Below are 21,519 nucleotides of genomic sequence, written 5' to 3' on the forward strand. Positions count from 1 at the left end.
AGAGCTGCAGTTTTGGCCAGAAGAGGAAAGCATGGACAGCAAGAAAAACATTGTTGAAGTTCTAATCGTTCCCTACTCTACTACTGTATATAAACAGCAATTGTTAGATGTTAGGAACCAACTGAAACCTGACTGTTGTGAATAGGAGAACTAACGTGTCCACAAAGCCTGCAGCTACAGAGGTCAGTGAGGGCTTGTTTTAAATCGCTTTCCTTGCTTGTAAGCGATATGTAAATATTTAAAATGTTCATAGTCTGAGCACAGGAGCGATTTAAAAAACTGCTGTACCTACACCTCCCACCTCACCCTGTAGGCTCCATTCACACATTAGCGTGTTTCCGCACATAGGCACAAAACACAGAAACTCATACATTTTAATGCAACTAGTTCACAGCTGCACAGCTCGAAAACACGCATTGCGCCAAAAAAGTACAAGAGCGATATTCTGTGTGACTTCCGCGCATTCTGGCTATAGTGGTAGCCGCAAACGTGCACGTTTCTGTGCCGCGCGTATGAACACATGGAGATAAAACCGCTGATGTGTGAACGGAGACTTAAAGTCAACAGTGAACACTCATATTCTTGTACAAGCCCAATGCAATGCTGAAATGTCCTCAAGCAAAAATCTGTCCTAGAGAAATATATAGGCTGCAACCTGCAGGTGGGTGCAGAAGTGGAAATGTCATATCAGTGTAAGATGATAATGGCCGCTGCCACTAATGCAGCCTACCCTCTGCCACTAGCCTGAGGATAATGGCCGCTGCTCTCCCTGTGAACTCAACAGTGTCACTGATGTCCGGGCTAAATGACTCCCCCATCCCCTAAGCACGGCGCCCAGGACTCAGTATGTGCGGATACAGAGGGTGGCGCTGATATCATCAACCAGGACCACCCACCACTAGGAGAAGACCGAAGCGGAAGAATACCTAGCTTATCATGTGACCAGTCAGAAGACATTCAAAGAAAAGAAGAAAAAAAAAAGCATAAAAAATACTGTTGGCAGGGGTCTTAGGGTTGGGGAGAGGGTCCTTTGGGGGGAGCATGGAGCCGGGCTTTAAACTGGATTAGGTCTGCCTTCTGAATGGCTGTAAATGTCATCTTGTACGCTGCAATGTTTTATATCAGGAGCAGGCAAACTCCGGCCCTCCAGCTGTGGTGCAACTACAAATCCCATGAGGCATTGCAAGACTCTGACTGCCACAGACATGATTCCCAGAAGCAGAGGCATTATGGTATTTGTAGTTTCCCACAGCTGGAGGGCCAGAGTTTGCCCACCCCTAGATAAAGTGCAGAACAAATGGCCTTCCTGACACAGCTGAAGCATTTCCCAGAAAGCATTAGCCATCCAACAAATTATTTTACTTGTTGCCCGGAGTTTCTCTTTAACTAGTAAAGAAAAAAAAAAAGCGATAACCTCTTCTTCAGGCAAACATGTTCACGTCCAACACAGGAAGAGGAAAATCTATCTAGAAAGAAAGTAAAACAACATAAGATCATCGGGTCACGGACAGCTTGGAAAGAAAACTTGCAGGACCCGGTCCAAGTGTTCCAGTAGATTGCGGAGCCGAGCCTCTCTATCTAACTTGTTTAACACAGGAGCGTCTAGTAAAGACGGAAATTACAAGTCATGCCCCTGATGTTTCCGGAGACCAATTCCCAATCCGCCGCGTTATACTGCTTTACGACCGTCCCCTGTAGGATTGCTACAAATAAACCAATTAATTTGCCATTCCCGGTGTTACTGAGAGGACAAGCGGCCCTTAGAAAGAGCAGGACTACAGCCAGCGAGCCTCCGGGAAATGCTAGATATACGGCCGTACGGGCTAGATACACACTTCAAGGCCTCGGTGAATGGGCCCGAACAATTCGTCTGTTATGAAGATGTCTATAGCCGCCAGTGTGGTGCGTGTCCCAAGCGTCATCCGCCAAGATTCATGAGGTGGCACCTGACCAAGAGGAACGGCTCCACGTATTGGTTTTAGCTCTGACCACAAAGCCGGCAGGAAGAACGGCTTCGTTAATGACGGAAGGAAGGAAAGAGGAGATGAATGTAAAGATGGCAAAGGAATATTAAATGTGATTATGTAAATCCCGGCGTTTAACCGCACCGGCCGCTCCAGAAAGACTTCACACTGTTCTCCGACACACTAGTGAGAAAGCAAACACTGCGAGCCTTTCACATGGTCAATTGTCGGCCCCGGTTCAAGAATGTGCTGGTCTCCCAAACCCCCCCCCGGCTCACATTACACAGGCCGACGTGTCGTTCTAGGACAATGGCTGCCCCCAGCAAGAGGAGACGTCTCTTCCTATAATGTACAAGAAAAGAAAATGGGCTTCATACAATTAACCTTAAAAGCAAAACAATGATAACTGCCGATTTTTCGCTGTCAGTGGGATTTACCTTCACTTCCTGCTGTGACTGGGAGAGAAAATAAAGGAAAATCTCCCCAGAGAGAGTGCAGGCAGCAATAAAAACACAACAGGTGTCTTAGCCCCGGGATGAACAAATTAATATGGCATTCGGGAGCCAGTCTGTCCGAACCATTGGCAACAACTAGAGAAAACCTCAAAAGTTGGGCGCCAGCTGTAGCATCGGCTACCTGGATCTTGGGACTTGTCCGCCCCGTCTTAGGCCCCATTGACACTGTAATTTGAGGTTCCTGTGGCAGGAATCCCAAATCAACCGTTTAGATTCTGTCTCCTGTCCATGTTACTGATTGTCTGTACCGAGGTACATGGGCAGGAGGAAGAATCTGCAGGAGCCAGAGAACTGCACCCATGGTATATTGATCACGTTTGCAAGCTTTGCTGGCTACAATGCAAAACATAATAAAATGCAGATTTTATTCTTTTTAGGACTCAAGCATTTATTTATTTATTTCTGAAAAAAGTGGACTTTACCTTTAATCCTTTTTCACACTGTCCAAAACAAGAAAAAACATACTATGGGGGGAATTTATCAAAACTGGAGCAGAAAGAATCTGGAGCAGTCTTCCATAGTAACCAATCAGCTTCTCTCTTCAGTTTGATCAGTTAATACCGGTATGTGAATATGAAGAGAGAAGCTGATTGGTTGCCGTGCACAGCTGCTCCAGATTTTGTCTGCTCCAGTTTTGATAAATTCCCCTCCTTCTCTTTTCTTAATACAGCAGACCAAAAAGATGGATAACCAATGAGGAAAAAGGTTATCCATGCTTTGGTTCCAAATGAGGTACAATTGGGAGCTACATGGTCATTCTCCATTTCATACACTCCTGAATCTATTTTGGTGCTTTGTAGAAGACTAATACCATCAGGGACAGTTTGAAACAGGGGTGGGCAACTGCGGCCCTCCAGCTGTGCTCCAACTACAAATCCCAACATGCCTCTCCCTCTGGGAGTCATGCCTGTAACGGTCAGTCATGCAATGCCTCATGTGACTTGTAGTTCCACAACAGCTGGCGGGTCGAAGTTGCCCACCCCTAGGAGCCATAATTACCAGCCCTTCACAGTATGTAAATTCCACTTTATCAGTGAAAGGAGACCACACATCCCTGTACACTTTCTATATGCAAGTTATTAAAAAAAAGGAAATACATCAATTGGATTCATATTGCTGGCAAGACTGCCACCTAGTGGTACAATTTATAACTGCAACAACATGTTTGTTTCCCTCCCCACAACTTTAAAGGAGAACTATGGGGTCAGTGTTTTTCCCCATAGTTCTCCTTAGGGTAACGGGAGGACACAAACTAGCGTCCTCCCGTTACCCTAAGCTCAGTATACCGCGAGCTACAGCACGCAGTATACTGAGACGCCGCACCTGGAGCGGATCCCGACTTAGATGACGGGATCCGCCCAGCTGCGTGAGTGACAGCTGGCTCTGCCTACCTAGAGGCAGAGCCAGCTGTACCCGCCCCCTCCCCCGTCCGCTCCGCCAGTCAGCGCTGGCAGATCGGAGCGGGGAGAGGGGAATCCAGCCCCTCCCCTGGTGAGGGAACCCGGTATGTTTTCGCTCACCTCCCGATCTACTGAGCCGACCTGTGACAGTCTCATTGTCACAGGTCGGCTAGAACTATGAGGTGAGTGAAAAGCACTCACCTCATAGTTCTCCTTTAATCAATTCTAAGAGCACAATGTAATTATTATTAATATTAAGGATTTATAGAGCACAAATAGTCACTTCTAACTGACCAAAGACATGCAGACAAGCTTTTTGGGGGACAAGGTCACCAGGGGCTCAGATTGTGAAAGAGTGGTTCAGGGAGCATGAGACATCATTGTCACACATGGATTGGCCACCACAGAGTCCAGACATTAACCCCATTGAGAATCTTTGGGATGTGCTGGAGAAGACTTTACACAGTGGTCCGACTCTCCCATCATCACTACAAGATCTTGGTGAAAAATGAATGCAACTCTGGACAGAAATAAATGTTGTGACATTGCAGAAGGTTATCCAAATGATGTCACGGCGAATGCGTGCCGTAATCAAAGCTACAAGATCTTGGTGAAAAATGAATCAAACTCCGGCCATAATCAAAGTTAAAGGAGGTCCAAAAAAATACATTGAAGTCCCTTAACTATTAACAACAATGTATCAGATACACAAAAAAGATACATTTTTGTTAATAGTTAAGGGACTTCAATGTATTTTTAAGATAGAGACCACCTATTTTCCTGACTTCAGGACATCCAGCATCATTTAGCCTTTTCTTCCACAGCCTGGCCCTCTTCTTTCAATCATGGAGGCTCGGCGGGGACTTAGGGCGGTCTACATGCAAACTGACATCACTGGGTCTAAAATAAGGTACATAATAAAAGCGGAAAGGTTTAATTTAAAAATGTCTGCAACACGCTAATGAGGGAGGAATGAAGGGACCAGAGAAGGAAAAATATCAGCAGATTAAACTTTACCTTTAAACTAGTCCCATTTAGGACAAGCCATCTGTTGAGTGCTGGTCTGGCTTCCTGATTGGCTGGGAAGCCGGCTCCATGCTGTTAGGCTGGCTTGATGCGGATTGCCTGGGAAGACGGCTTTACAGCCAATCAGCATCGAGCCGGCCAATCAGGAAACCGGGCAGCGGGTAATGACTAGCCGCCCGGTTTCCCGATTGACCAGGAAGCCGACTCTATGTTCCCTCACGGCACTGCTGGTCAGAGGAAATCTCCCTCTGCCCAGAAGTTCCAGTATCGGGGTAAGTATCAGGGCATTTGGGCAACTACGAGTACTTGTCCAGATCCTCAGCATCGATGCATCCCTACTTAAAAGGTTAAAGTAGAACTCCAAAAAAACTTTCTTGACCCTGGCAGTGGGGCTCCCCCAGCACTGCAGGGGTTAAGTGTTCCTTTTTGTCTAGGTGCTAAAAATAACAAAAGTTACACTCTCCTGAACGGCTGGCTGTCACAGCACTCCCTCCAACGATGCAGCATTGTAATCTCCCTTAGCGTCCTCACATCTATATACTGTGTGTAGACGTGATGATTTACAGGTCCCTAGACCACTGCAGAGGAGGGGGAGAGAGGTTGGAAAGACCGGTTGAAGAACAAGCCGGCCCTGTGCATTGAGTAGAACTCTTTTTTTTTTTTACCTAGACAAAAACGAGCACGTGGGTTAAGAAAATGTTTTCCTGGAGTTTTTCTTTAAGTAGCTCAGAGACCTAACTGACCTCAGAAAAAGTATCCAGCAGCACTTCTCCCTAGGAACCAGCAGGGGGCAGTAAACGATTATCTAAACACGCAGAACCTAAGGCCCCATTCACACAGGCCCCCGAGGATGGATAGTTTGCTGTTCAAATACTGCCTCTGGATGCAGCTGCATTCATAGTTACATAGTATTTGAGGTTGGATAAAGACACAGGTCCATCAAGTCCAACCTATTGTGTGCATGTATATGGTTCTGCTGATGTGTGCGTATGCATAGGTCCCTGTGTGATCTCGTTCTTAAAGTGACATTAAACCCTCAGATTTTTTTAACATAAACCATACTGTAATGTGCGCCTTACTGTAATCCATGGTTGTTTCCCTTCTCTTTGCTGCTCTTCCTTTTAAATCTACATCTGTTCTCATGCTGGGCAGAACTTCTGTTTTGCAGCAGATTGCCTTGTCTCTGGAATGGATACATGGTGTCTGTGTGAAGGTTCACAACCTGAGCCAGCACTACAGGAAGAGGCACTCAGCTGCAAAGGGAAGTTCTCCCCCAGCATGAGAAGAGATGAAGATTTAAAAAGGAAGAGCAGCAGAGAAGGGAAACAACCATGGATTACAGTAAGGCGCACATTACAGTATGGTTTATGTTAAAAAAATCTGAGGGTTTAATGTCACTTTAAGTGTACCTGTACCCCTGTGTAGTACGGTCCCTGATGAAATCGGCCAAAAGCTTCTTGAACGATTCCACACTAGCTGAAATCACGGCATGTGGCAGCGAGTTCCATTCCATTCTGCATTTTGGCTGCATACAAACCAGCCAATTAGCTGCGTCCGGAGTCTCCATCCCTGGGCTCAACATGTCTACGTCCAGGGTCAGTCAGAAGCTCTAATCTGGGCGGCACCAGCCATTTATTTGTACAGTGTCGAAGTATGACAGCCGCAGCTGCTGGTTACAGCTGATCACACACACACACACACACACACAAGGTGCTTGCAGTGTTTGCTCCGCCGGTTAAGATACGGCAGATTTCCAGGGATTCAGAGAGAGTTGTTGCACAGATAAACGGTAATCGAGTGTGGGACCGAGATGAGAAACGGCGGACACTGACAGCTCATTGGGAATTTTTCTGTAATAGCCGACTTTGTAAATGGGAAAATCTTGAATTGCAGCCATGTACTAAAAATTGTTTTTTTTCAATATTTTGCCCAGACATACACTTTCAGGGTGCCCGCTTCTTTCTCCCAGTCCCAGTGTTGGCATCAAATAGCAGTTTCAGCAGTGCCAGGATTATACATATTTCTATAGATGTGAGCTATGGAGAAAAGACGGCAGCTGTGATCACAGCTACCGTCCTACTTCCCTTGACGGCATACAAGGACTTATCCACCCAATAGCGATATCTTAAGCTGGCCGCAAACTGAGGAATTTCTGTCAGTTCTTGATCAGAAATTTGCTCACTGGTGGCCCTCCAATCAACATCCTTCGATCATGAAATTGAAGCAGCCAGTTATAAACATCTCAGCGCGTGAGCATGTGTATGAAAACAACTATTGCACCAGTATGGCCGCCATCCATGGCTAACTCTAAATTGATGACCAGTCAAAGCTTTTACGAGTGTCCCCTATGGACAATTCGGAGTCGTTTTTCACCATTTCACAGGAACGTGCGATTCTTAGGCGTGACATGAACAGTATGGTTTATGTTAAAAAAATCTGAGGGTTTAATGTCACTTTAAGTGTACCTGTACCCCTGTATAGTACGGTCCCTGATGAAATCGGCCAAAAGCTTCTTGAACGATTCCACACTAGCTGAAATCACGGCATGTGGCAGCGAGTTCCATTCCATTCTGCATTTTGGCTGCATACAAACCAGCCAATTAGCTGCGTCCGGAGTCTCCATCCCTGGGCTCAACATGTCTACGTCCAGGGTCAGTCAGAAGCTCTAATCTGGGCGGCACCAGCCATTTATTTGTACAGTGTCGAAGTATGACAGCCGCAGCTGCTGGTTACAGCTGATCACACACACACACACACACACACAAGGTGCTTGCAGTGTTTGCTCCGCCGGTTAAGATACGGCAGATTTCCAGGGATTCAGAGAGAGTTGTTGCACAGATAAACGGTAATCGAGTGTGGGACCGAGATGAGAAACGGCGGACACTGACAGCTCATTGGGAATTTTTCTGTAATAGCCGACTTTGTAAATGGGAAAATCTTGAATTGCAGCCATGTACTAAAAATTGTTTTTTTTCAATATTTTGCCCAGACATACACTTTCAGGGTGCCCGCTTCTTTCTCCCAGTCCCAGTGTTGGCATCAAATAGCAGTTTCAGCAGTGCCAGGATTATACATATTTCTATAGATGTGAGCTATGGAGAAAAGACGGCAGCTGTGATCACAGCTACCGTCCTACTTCCCTTGACGGCATACAAGGACTTATCCACCCAATAGCGATATCTTAAGCTGGCCGCAAACTGAGGAATTTCTGTCAGTTCTTGATCAGAAATTTGCTCACTGGTGGCCCTCCAATCAACATCCTTCGATCATGAAATTGAAGCAGCCAGTTATAAACATCTCAGCGCGTGAGCATGTGTATGAAAACAACTATTGCACCAGTATGGCCGCCATCCATGGCTAACTCTAAATTGATGACCAGTCAAAGCTTTTACGAGTGTCCCCTATGGACAATTCGGAGTCGTTTTTCACCATTTCACAGGAACGTGCGATTCTTAGGCGTGACATGTTACTATTAGGGACACACCAACATATCGGTCGAAAAATTGCACTTTTGGCAGAATGCCGAAAGTGCCATTTTTCTGCTGATACATCGGCGCATCCCTGCTTTCTTTCCACCCCGCTGGGCGCTGCTCTGTGTCCCAGCGGCGAGGAGAGAAACTGTGATAGCCGGCCGAGCCCTGCGGAAGGAGATCGCTGTGAGCGGCCGGTGTCTCTCCTCCCACACCGCTTAGCCTCCTATCCCAGTCCGGCAGAGCGGTGTGTGGGCGGAGACAGCCAGCGCTGTCACAGGAGGCTGGGCTCTCCTCCCGCACCGCTCAGCCTCCTGTGACACCGTGTCAGAGAGGAGAGCGGGTACAAGCGGTCAGTGGTCGCTGCGTGTTTGTAAATAATTGACAGAGTATGGTGACTATATCCCCAATTATGAATGAATAGGAAGAGATCTACATCCCCTCCTGTTCATTCATGATTGTAGTTATAGTAAACATACTCTGTCCTCAAGTAATGAATAAACAGGAACACTCAGTATAGAGGATTCCTGTTCATTGATAACAGGGGACACAGAAAAAGAGATTGAGGACTCTGTGTCCTCAATATCTTTTTCCATTTTAAAAAGGGAAATATCAGGGGTCTGTTTAAATCCCTAATATTTCCCCAAAGCACCTAAAAGTTAAGCAAAAAATAAAAATATTTAATAAAACAATTTTTTTAAAAATTAAAAAGTTTATAAAAAAATAAATAAAATATTTAAAAAATGAAAATAAAATAACATTTTCGGTTTCGGCCTGACAATTTTTTTTTTTTCGGTTTAGTTTCGGTTTTAAAATTTACATTTCGGTGCACCTCTAGTTACTATCTCTCTACCTGACATAACCTCATCGTTTTATATTTTAACAAAAATTGAGTAATATGTTTGCGTGCGCTAAATTAATTTAAAGCAGAACTTCGGACACAATTTTTCTTAACCCTCGCAGTGGGTGCACACTAGCACTCTAAGGGTTAACTGCTCGTTTGTGTCTAGGTGCTAAAAAAGTTATACTCACCAGAACTGCGGAGTCGGCTGGCAGCTACTTCAGTCCATGATGTGTCTCCGCCTCCTCCTTGGTGTCCTCATGTCCTATACACTGTGTAAAGAACATGATGACTCAAGGATCCTTATAATCGCTGCAGCAAAAGGGGAGAGAGCCTCCAGCCAAGGAACACTTAGCACCACTAAGACCTAAGAACCATTTTGTTCTGCTTTAAAAAAGGAGAACTATGAGGTGAGTGCTTTTCACTCACCTCATAGTTCTAGCCGACCTGTGACAATGAGACTGTCACAGGTCGGCTCAGTAGATCGGGAAGTGAGCGAACACATACCGGCGTTCGATCACTTCTCGATCCTGTTACGGCAGAGAGCCGTGGCAGGGAAGGGACTGGATTCCCCCTCCCCGCTCCGATCCTCCAGTGCTGACTGGAGGAACGGACGGGGAGGGGGCGGGTACAGCTGGCTCTGCCTCTAGATAGGCAGAGCCAGCTGTCACTCACGCATCTGGGCGGATCCAGACATAATTGTCGGCATCCGTTTCAGCTGCTGCGTCTCAGTATACCGCAAGCTGTAGCCCTCCCGTTACCCTTAGGAGAACTATGGGGAAAAGCCCTAACCCCATAGTTCTCCTTTAAGTGCATTTTTAGTGAAAATATAGATTTAATAAATGGTAGTGCAAATATCATGTGACAAAGAATTGAAAAAGCCGCCATTTTATCCAATAGGATGTCTTGGGTGCATTTTGACGTAAACAAGAAAAGTATATGTAAACCCTACCAATGAACTTCTCTTAGTTGCTTCCTTTAGTTATATCTGTTCGATAAGTGAAAATAAATATCTATGGAACTGCCAGAAATCTTGTGAGCTGATAATATCCGGCACACTCTGCTCTTGCTGGCTCCTGTTAGATGTAACTGTTCACAATTATCTCTGTGAATACAGAAACACCCTCCTCCCCATGTTAAGTAGATAAGAAGATAGGAAGCGGTTCTGTAGTCTTAACACACTTCCTGTCCAAGTGTAATAACGCTGCTTCTCCAAAGATTTTGGGTCTACTCCTGTGACTCCTGTGACATGCCACATCTGCAGGGAGAAGTCTGTGAGCTTAGTGATCAATGGTTCATGATCGCTCAGCTCTCGAGCGATAGAGCCAACATGCCACATCTGCAGGGAGAAGACTGTGAGCTTAGTGATCAACGGTTCATGATCGCTCAGCTCTCGATCTATGGAGCCAACATGCCACATCTGCAGGGAGAAGACTGTGAGCTTAGTGATCAACGGTTCATGATCGCTCTGCTCTCGATCTATGGAGCCAACATGCCACATCTGCAGGGAGAAGACTGTGAGCTTAGTGATCAGCGGTTCATGATCGCTCAGCTCTCGAGCTATAGAGCCAACATGCCACATCTGCAGGGAGAAGACTGTGACCTTAGTGATCAGCGGTTCATGATCGCTCAGCTCTCGAGCTATAGAGCCAACATGCCACATCTGCAGGGAGAAGACTGTGACCTTAGTGATCAACGGTTCATGATCGCTCTGCTCTCGATCTATGGAGCCAACATGTGACATCTGCATTGTCCCACACCGGCTCTAAGCATTGGGAAGTGTATTTTACTCCCCCAATACTTCTCCTTTAATGACTAAGCTGCCATATAAACAGATTTTTGTTCTTGGGTTAAGATTCACTTTAATTCTCTGGTGCTCACCTGTTTGTTGGTGTGCTGAAGGTGAAAGAGAGGAGCTGGTTCCAGAAGGGCTCATTCTCAGATATAGCCTCTGTCCCGGACAGTTTCTTCAAATAGTCGTTGTCGGAGAGTTCACAGATCGTGCTGCTGTTGGCACCCATGTTGCTAGAGGAGCAGCAGTCTGATCATTCCTACAGTGCAAAACACACAAAGACGCGTCACACATGATGGACTCAACACAATAGTGCAATCAAAGAATGAACCGGGCATTGTTATCTGAACAAGAATATGATGACCCTAAAGTAAGAGAAATACAAGCGTGCCCCTCACTCTACAACTAGAATAAAAACAGTCATTTCTGCTTCCCACACCTTTCATCATTGAATTATTGCATGTTCCTGATGGCCAGGGTAGTCTTACATAGACAGGGTGGGCTTAGATGGACCCTGGCTCCTGCTGCTGACTAAGATTTATGATACACAGTGCTATAGAAAACGAAATGTCATTTAATTAGGTTTCATATCTACAACCTCTTCAGCCGTTTATTTCCGGATGTCTTCCCCTCACTATCCAGGACACCAAGTAACTTTGCCTGTAGTATAAGTAGTGTTGGGACAAGGTCCTCTGGTACCCATGGTGAAGATGCAAAAGGGCACCACACCACCTCGCCCCCAGAAATGACAGACCTAAGAATGCCACTTCTGGTACATGGAAAACCTGAACGGGACGGTGAAGGAGGTTGCGGCGTGACCAAACCAGTTTATAATAGCACTAACATTATATTTCTGCTCCCCTGATCTCCTCCCCGCTAGTGCCGGCTGCAGCCGACTGTGCCCCTTTCAATACCTGCCTGTGTCAGCAGAGGCAGCGGGGATACAGACCACTGCAGCTGGCACTAGAAGGGAGGAGAGACTAGCTGTACCTCTTCATTCCCCAGCTTGCCCGCTGCCACCACCCTGCCTCCTATGCATTCCCCGGCTCGTCCACTGCCACCCCCGTGCCTCCTCTGTATTCCCTTGCTTGTCCGCTGCCACCCCCGTGCCTCCTCTGTATTCCCTTGCTTGTCCGCTGCCACCCCCGTGCCTCCTCTGTATTGCCTGCAAAATTACAAAGCACTACCAAACCCAAAAATTGGCCATAGGGGACACTTTAAAAGCTTTTACCGCTCATCAGTTTGAAGTTAACAGTGATTGATGGCCCTACGATTACTGTCACTCCGACGTTCATGGTGATATGAAATGCGTGTCGCAATCAGCGTTTTTGCAGGTAGGCGCACCTAATGCGTGTTTGTATGTGTGTTCACATAAGGGCGGGGGACTTTAAAACTTAATTTTGCGTTTTTTCATTTTTTTTGTGACTTCATTATTTAACATTTTTTTTGACACTTAACTTTATTGCTAACATGCCCTCAATGTGACAGCAAAGATACAATGTGGTCCTCTTTATGGAGACATCAGGGGTCTATTAGAGCCCTATTGTCACCCATAGATCTCAAAGAAGCTGATGAAGAGGAGATCTGCTTCACCGGCTTCTTCTCCGGCTGCTGTATATGGAGAAATGACAGGCTGAAACTGACAGTGATGTAATGCGCATCACTTCCGTATTCAGAGGGGAGAGCATCTGCTGGAAGTGTGCTGACCTCCCTCCAATCTCAGTGTAGAGGCCCGCCATGCCGGTCCCGGGTCTGCAGAGAGGACAGTGGAGGGGAGGGGGGGTTGGGGACACGCACACCTCCCCAGCACCATACAACTAAACGGGTGGCTCTACAGCCGCCTGAACGCTTGTATGTAAACCAGCCAGCTGTACAAATGTTCAAAGTTTTCTGCTGGGGCGTGTGCATTTAAAAACGTCCACCTGCATTCAAAAGCAAGCCATTTGCCCGTTTAAAGAACTCCATGAATAGGACAAACTTACCGTTGGGTCTCCCCCTGCACTTCAAGGGTTAAGTGCTCGTTTTGTCTAGGGGATTCAAATAAAGCAGATACTGTATACCCACCTCCCTCCGGGCTGATAGACTGGTCCCCACAGTCTATTCTCCCCCGGGCACCAGCGGTCTAAGCACGACCAACCTCATCACGTCTTATGTCAGGTCCATAGACACCAAGGGAGTGGAGGGGAAGAGAGGAGAGCACAGACCATCATCTGACTGAGGATCAGGTGAGTATAGCTGCTTAATTTGAGCGCCCCTAGACATTAAGAACACTTAACCCTTGCAGAGCAGGGGCAGCCCCCCTACAAGAGCAAATTTGTGAGTACTTCTTGAACCATTTCTCAATTGCAAGTGATCATCGGCTATATGCATGGATTTCCATAACCCCTAATTAAGGGAAGACAACAACCTACATTTCCGCCAGAATGAGGTCCGAATGCAGGATGAAGGCTGACCAGGAAGAACAGCACGAGGCTAAAATTAACGTTAAACTGAATCAATATTTACATGTCGCTCTGACTCCGCTCTACGTGACGCTACAATGGAGGAACCTTCCAGGATGTAATTTATCTAGATTGTAGACATAACTCCTTCTTTGCGCGGTCTGATCACACCAGCTGCTGACATAAGCACCCTTTTCTGGGTCACAGATTCTGAATTCTGTGCAGCAACCATTTGTCACCATTCAACATTTAATCCACAGCAATCCCCTCCTGAATCTTCAATACGGCTTTCGCACAGATGAGGAGTGTAGAGACTCTAGAATTGTCACGTCAGATGGACAACTCACCATCAGCAGAATCTCTGAAATTCAAATTCTAGATGGCAAGTGGTATCGCTCCACATGTGCTGGAAATGCTGCTCGCAGAGCCATTTATGGCCTGTTTGGGTAGCAAGCGACAGATATACAATAATGCCCATTGAGGGGTAATTGATCACAACCAATCAGCTTCTCTTCAGTTAAGCTTTGACAACTAAAGAGAGAAGCTGATTGGTTGCTGTGGACATCTGCTCCAGGTTGTGTCTGCTCCAGTTTTGATAAATTCCATTTACTGAATTTTAAAGTGTCACCGGTGACAGAAAAATCTAAAATCGCAAGTCAAACAAAACGCAAGACAGAACTGAAAGCTGAACTCCAGGCAGATATGAAAGACATAAATAATGCAGCTCTGTGTTCATCAACAGATCCTTAAAAGTGTTGTGTATAAATACAAGGAAATACCCGATTTTGACTTGGAGTCTGACCCGAGGTCTGAAGAACGCGCATCGGGGCTGACCCGAGGTCTGAAGAACGGGCATCGGGGCTGACCCGAGGTCTGAAGAACGGGCATCGGGGCTGACCCGAGGTCTGAAGTGGATGCATTGGGGATGAACATGTTTTGTGTATCAGTTAATCAGTGATTGCACTCATACTACTACATACTAACAGCAAGCTGAACTCATTCATTATTATACTATAATAATACAGTACACATTGTTCCCTGACACACCGGTTGTCTGATGGTGGTGAACATGTCACTTAATTTGGAAAAGGTTGCTGATCCCTGAATAGAAGATGACTTCATGGTCATCAGGTTCTCACCCCAGTGAAAGAGTTCCTTTATACACCCAGCTCGGGGTGAATCACCAGCTACAACCCGGTCACCTCCCTACTGGATGGAATGACGTCATATGAATCTTATTCCAGTGTGTCGTCCATGTACAGAGTATGGAAGTCTCGGGACTTATATCCTGCACTTCCAGTACAGACAGCTCATACTACCACATACGAATGTATTTTCTTTTGGCCAAAAATGTATGGATCCCCTGATGAACAGAGCAATACGGAGCGGATGTCACATCTTATGATGGAGGAAAAAATTTTACTGAATGGACCCATGTTGGGTCTATGGGCAGCTGGATGTAAGCGGACATCTACATCCAATTACCTCCAATCCCCTCACGTTCCGGTCCACCAAAAGGGATCGCTTTTCAATTTTTTCCCCCCCGACATACATGGACCCGGAAGTAATCAAATGTAAACAAAACGCACTCCCATTTCCCGACCTACACGGACCCGGAGGAAATCAGATGTAAAGGAACACACTCCCACTTCCCAACCTACACGGACCCGGAGGGAATCGGATGTAAAAGGAACACACTCCCATTTCCCGACCTACACGGACCCGGAGGTAATCGGATGTAAAGGAACACACTCCCATTTCCCGACCTACACGGACCCGGAGGTAATCGGATGTAAAGGAACACACTCCCATTTCCCGACCTACACGGACCCGGAGGTTATCGGATGTAAAAGGAACACACTCCCATTTCCCGACCTACACAGACCCAGAGGTAATCGGATTTAAAGGGGCGCGGCTTCTCTCCCCCTCACCGCTCGGCCATCCTGACAGCAGGCAGCGCTCCCCTGCGGGGGGGGGCGCGGGGGAGATGGACGGACGAGGGAGCGCTGTCATCATGTGCTTACAGCTTCCTCACATGTCCTGTAGAAATGCCTGGACCAGAGTGACATCACATTCTGGCTCCTGGCACCTCTACAGGACACACAAGGGAGTTGTATAAGCAATTCTGGTGTGGGGGGTGCATTGCATTGCCATTCATTTGGATTTCTTGCACATGACTAGACATGTGACCAGGACATGTGACCATGCACATCATCTCAGGGGACGAAAATCTCTTTCCCTGAGATCTTCTGAGATTTCCCAGCAATGCTCTGCTGATGACAAGGCAATCCCAGTGTACATTGCTTTGGCAAACTGAGGTAACTTTGCCCTTTCAAAGCAGGAAGTGAATGCTCTGCATGTGTAAGCATTTCACAATCACAGCATTTTACACCTGACGTGTCTATGTTATTATTAATCATCATACATAGAGGGATGCATGGGTCGAATTTGATATTTTTTAGTGCAAAGGTTCCACTTTAAGGTTTTATTTGCCGGAAGTTCTTCTTTGATTTACATCATGTACATGGTTTTCTTGTCACCCAGCCAATGTCTAAAAATATTTTTCCCAGAACCTAATTATGTCATTAAAGATGGCCGATAATAAAAGGTGTATCTGAGGTGTCAGCCAGAAATAGGAGTTTATAAGTGGAGCTTGAAAGAACTGGTTATTCCAAACTGCAGAAGCCCGCCCAATCCAGGAGACAGCAGCCCGCCCAATCCAGGAGACAGCAGCCCGCCCAATCCAGGAGACAGCAGCCCGCCCAATCCAAGAGACAGCTGCCCGCCCAATCCAGGAGACAGCTGCCCGCCCAATCCAGGAGACAGCTGCCCGCCCAATCCAGGAGACAGCTGCCCGCCCAATCCAGGAGGAATATTTTAGGAGTCGGCTCCACTGACGACAACTAGAGAGAACCTCAAAAGTTAAGCACCAGCCGTCATTTTTAACCACCTCAGTACCGGAGCAATTTTTTCATTCTGGCACACACGCTAAAATCTGAATTTTGGGGTAGAAAATAACTTTAACCCCTTCATGACTGAGGCCTTTTTTTATCTCCCGTGACCCAAAGCTCAGTATATAGGGAGCTACAGCTCATAATATACTGAGACGCTGCAGCCGGAACGGATACCGACATTACTGTCTGGATCCACCCAGCTGCAGGATTGACAGCTGCCTCTGCCTTTCCAGAGACAGAGCCAGCTGTACCCGCCCCCTCCCCCGTCTGTTTCGCCAGTCAGCGCTGGAGGATCGGACAGGGGAGGGGGGGAATCCCTGCAGGGGGCAGTGAGTGACAGTCACGGCTATCTACAGGGAGATGATCGAGAAGTGAGTGAGCGACGGTATTTGTTCCCTCAATTCCCAATCAATAGAGCCAAACTGTGACAGTTTCATTGTCACACGCCGGCTCGAACTATGAGGATGGGTGGAATCCCTCACCTCATAGTTCTCCTTTAAAGACAGGGTCACATCAAGTAAACAATACCAAACATGTCACGCATTGAATTTGCGAACCTGTGCAATGGTGGTACTCAAAATTGTCCATAGGCGACGCTTTAAAAGCCTTCAGCGCTCATCAGTGTGCAGTTACCAGCCAACTACGACCCTGGAATTATTGCTCTCATTCCAACGTTTGCGCTGATACCCAATATGTGCGGTGAAACAATTCTTTACATACGTGTGACGGTCTGATGGTGGGGATGGTTTTAATTTTATTATTTTTTACTTTAAACACTTTTATAAAACTATATTGCTATCGCAGAGGGGCCAACAAGCACCTACATCAGGGGCAGGGAACCTCCGAGCCTTCAGCTGTGGTGCAACTGTCTCTGGGAGTCATGCCTGTGGCTGTGAGAATCTTGTAATGCCTCATGGGATATGTAGTTCCACTACAGCTGGCGATGATAGCTTTTGGAGGCGACAGGTTCTTTTTATGGAGCCATCAGGGGTCTATTAGACGCCTGTCATTCCTGCCCCCCTATACAGGCAATCAGTTACAGGAACATGCTCTATGGTCTGTGTAACCGACACGGCAGCCAGGTTCTGACAGCTCTGAGGCCCCATTCACACTGAGCGACACTTACCTCGAGCGGATTTCCGCGCGCCAGGATAGAGCGACTGTTCGGACGACGATCGTGCGACCTTAACCGTCGGGCTGCATGCAAAAAGAGAAAAATTGTGCGACATCCGCGGTGAAAAGGGTCCTGCAAGTAGCAGCGTAAACCCACCTACAGCCATTCATTACAATGGGCGGCTGCATGCCAGAGGTGGAAATACAGCTGCAATCTACGTTATATGGCGCCCGAGTGCGTCAGATCTCATCTAATACAGTCGTATGGAGAGCGCCGCCAATACAAACCGGCAATCAAATGAATTACAAACACAGCTGCGGCGGGGGATTGCTGGGATCTGTAGTCGTCTGGCAGGCTGCCGTTTGCTGTACATAAGCGGTTTAGATTTTACAACTGTACAAAGCAAACACACCCAATGGAAGTGAATTGGCGCGAGGGTGAGGAATTTCCAGACCAGTGTTTGTCTATCCTCATGGCCTGCGAACACTGAACCATGCCCGGGTGTCTCCGCAGACCCGAACGCAGCTCGGGAACAAAACTGCGACCGGGTTCTTCCTTTCATGCGGCCATATTGCACAGACAGGAAGTGGTTGGTTGATATGAGGTAGCAGAGAATATCTACGCAGCATTTCCTCATACACCAGGGGTAGCCTAACTCCGGCCCTCCAGCTGTGGTGTAACTACAAATCCCATGATACATCTCTCTCTCTCCGGGAGTCATGTCTGTGGCTGTGAGAATCATGCAATGCCTCATGGGATTTGTAGTTCCACCACAGCTGGAGGGCCGGAGTTAGGCCTGGTTCACACCTGTACGTTTTGTGGCGCGTTCAACGCTCTACAAAATGCTCAAACATGAAAATCCCATTGTTTTCTATAGTTATGGGTCACACCTTGCCGTATTTCAGCCCGTCTGAACGCGCTACAAAACGGCCCACGCCTGAAAAGGTACATGAGCTTCTTTGCGGCGTTTTTGTTGTGCATTTCCATTGGGATACAGCCAAGTAGCCCTCGAAAACGCGCGTTCGCGGTACAAACGCGCATCGCGGTAAAAACGTGTGTCACGAAACGCGCGACAAACGCGCATATTCGATACGCCTAGGTGTGAACAGAGCCTAAGGCTGGGTTCCCACCGAGGCGGTTTTCCGCGCTTTCGTACTCGCGGAAAACCGCTCAAGCAGAGAAATGCCATTATTTTCAATGCGTATGGTTCCCATCTGTGCGGTTTTCCGCGAGTACGAACGCGCAGGAAACCGCCCTACGCCCAAAGAAGTACATGTACTTCTTTGGGGCGTTTTGGTCGGGCGGTTCCATTGGGATACAGCCAAGTATCCTTCGGAAACGCGCGTTTGCCGCGCGGTTTTTTCCCCGCGAATCGCGGTAAAAAAAAAAGGCGCGGAAAACGCGCATATTCAATCCACCCAGGTGGGAACCCAGCCTTAGGCTACCCGTCATACACGGTTACTTTATCCCAAATGAGCTTCTGTTGACTAGCTGATGCAGTTCTGGGACGCATTTCAGGCATGGAGCTACATAGAATGTAAGGTCCCGAGGTGAGAATGCACCACAGATCGCAACACCGCCATGGTGGTAGGGATGGGATGGCGTCAGGTTTATGTGCGTTTGTCACGCATCACGCATAGGACAGCCCATTCATTTTGTGCAGCAAAGAAGCTCATGTACCTTTTTGAGCGTCTCTCGTGTGTTTGCCACTTTTGAGGTGCCTGTAAAAATTAACCCACGCATTTTTTGCGCATTTTGTAAAACGCAATTTTGCATGCATTCATGCCGTACATTACTGAAAGACTAGGTTCAGATCTGAGCGAATCCGGGACGCACATCTTCAATCATGTTCAGGCGCACACATTGATTTCAATGGGGTGACATCCGCGCGGCAATCGCTAAAACAAAGGTACGAGGACCTTTTTTACGACATACGACGCATGGCTTTCTTAGCCACTACCGTGTTCTATTGCGCAACTGGAATGGCGGCGGGAAGCCACGCGATCCGCCCATTGCAACTGCGGTGCCATTAGAAAATAATGGCACCGCCAGCGCGGTCGGCTGAGCGACTTCGTGACTTCCTGGCAATCCGCGTGGTTTTGTGCACGATTGGCGCGCGGTCAGGAATCGCCCAAGTGTGAACCTGGCCTGAAAGCGAGAACGGAGCATTGTGGGGCTGGACTCCGGAATGATAAAAGAAAAACACCACAAATATAAAAGCAGCTCCGTTTTCATTACTGAATTCATTCATCTAAATTGGTCCTGGTGTCAGTCTCTGTACAGAGGAGCTCAGACTAGGAGAGGGAAAAGCAGCACAAGAAGCCAATCAGTTGTACTGCAATGCTAATGTATTAACAAGAAGCATGCTGATAGGAGGAGAGTGAAGAGAGATAAGAGCAATGATCAGCTGCTTCTCGTTTCACTGTCCAGTCACGGAACTGCAACAGAGAAAAGTCAGCTCTCCTCCCCAGCCAGGCAGGGCCGCGCTGTATGGCAGAGCATTATAAATCTCAGGACTGGATGAACAGACATACACCCTCCGGCATGTTAAACATCCCCCTTCTATGTATTCTGCTGATTGGAATTCAGCTTTAAATTTAAGCAAAAATAAAATGATGCATCAGACGCGGGATGGCGTCCATCTGCCGAGCTACAAGAATGAGAGTCACACCTCCCATAAAGCAAATCACATTATTTTGAGGAAGAAAAACCTTTTCCTTGTAAAACACGACACGGAGCAACGGAGAGGAAGAGGAGGCCATCTTCTACTGAGATCAGAGGCTCAGTCACACTCCACCATTGTGCTGCACTACTAAGCCCACACCTTCCACATGCATTGCTTTAGGGACGCACCGATACCGGTATTTTGGTTACGAGTAGCGATCATTTTTTTCCGGTACTCGCCGATACCAATTACCGAGTACCAGGTGGCCTGTAATGACTCGCCACCCGGCTTCCCGATTAACAAGGAAGTCTGTCCCCTCCCACCTCAGCGTGTCCAGCCAGGAGCGGCCTTCCTCCGGTACCCAGCCAGAGCCGTCTTGCTGGCCAATCATGGAAACTCTCCGATTGGCCGGGAGGCCAGCTCTATGCTCCCTCGTCATGAGGTGAGCATGAAGCCGGCTTCCCGGCCAATCAGAATGCTGGGCACTGCGTCATTAAACCGTATCCAGCTTTCTAATTGGCCAGCTTCCCGACCAATCAGGAAGCCGGGCAACGCGTCATTACATGCTGCCCGGCTTCCTGTTTGGCCGGGAAGTCGGCTCCATGCTCTCTCATCACAAGTGACGAGAGAGCATGGAGCCGCTTCCCGGCCAATCAGGAAACCGGGCAGCGTGTAATGACGCGCTGCCCGGCTTCCTGATACAGGAAGTATCGGGTTAGGCATTGGAGCATTTGGGTGAGTACCAATTCTAGTATCGGTATCGGTGCATCCCCAGTATGAAACTCTCATAATTAGGGCTGCAGCTAACGATTATTTTCATAATCGATTAGTTGGCCGATTATTAAGTTCGATTAATCGGATAAAAAAAAAAAATTTTAATCGACTTAATCGATTAACTGTTGCATCTCTACTCATAATAAATCCACATCTAGTAAACATGTCTATATATTTGTGCCCAAGCACTTACAGTCATCATGTTTCTAAACAGCTCCAACTCTCTCAGCTCCACTTCCCTGAACTTCCTGTCCAGTACAAGATCACAAGGGGCAGAGCAATCTACAGCAGCTGTCCATCTGCCAGCTTGGAGAAGGATGAAGGCGGAAGAAGTAATGCATAATTACGCATAATATTATAATTATGCATAATGCATGCAGCATTTTTTTTAGGGCTGCAACAACTAATCGACATAATCGATTATTGAAAAAGTTGTCAATCAGCTTCCGATTGGTTGGCCCTGTTTACGTCTCCACACACGCTGCGCGCCGCACCTCCTCCCCACCTCACGCTCGCCGCCAGACCCGCCCACCCGCATCCACACGCCACACCTTCTCCCCGCC

The 21,519-nt window shown here is 47.4% G+C and overlaps 1 protein-coding gene across 2 annotated transcripts in view; it reads right to left on the bottom strand.

Moving 5' to 3' along the window:
* Nucleotides 1-21,519, bottom strand: part of DYM (dymeclin) — a 300,965-nt gene that overhangs the window by 277,228 nt on the left and 2,218 nt on the right. For both annotated transcript variants that reach the window (XM_018555737.1, XM_018555736.1), the window contains exon 2: nt 11,098-11,267. In XM_018555737.1, the coding sequence (XP_018411239.1) occupies nt 11,098-11,237 (140 nt within the window). In that variant the 5' untranslated portion in view covers nt 11,238-11,267. The remainder of the gene's footprint in view (nt 1-11,097; nt 11,268-21,519) is intronic.

This window comes from Nanorana parkeri, unplaced genomic scaffold (assembly GCF_000935625.1).
Source record: "Nanorana parkeri isolate BGI_ZX_2015 unplaced genomic scaffold, ASM93562v1 scaffold210, whole genome shotgun sequence".
Classification (NCBI taxonomy): domain Eukaryota; kingdom Metazoa; phylum Chordata; class Amphibia; order Anura; family Dicroglossidae; genus Nanorana; species Nanorana parkeri.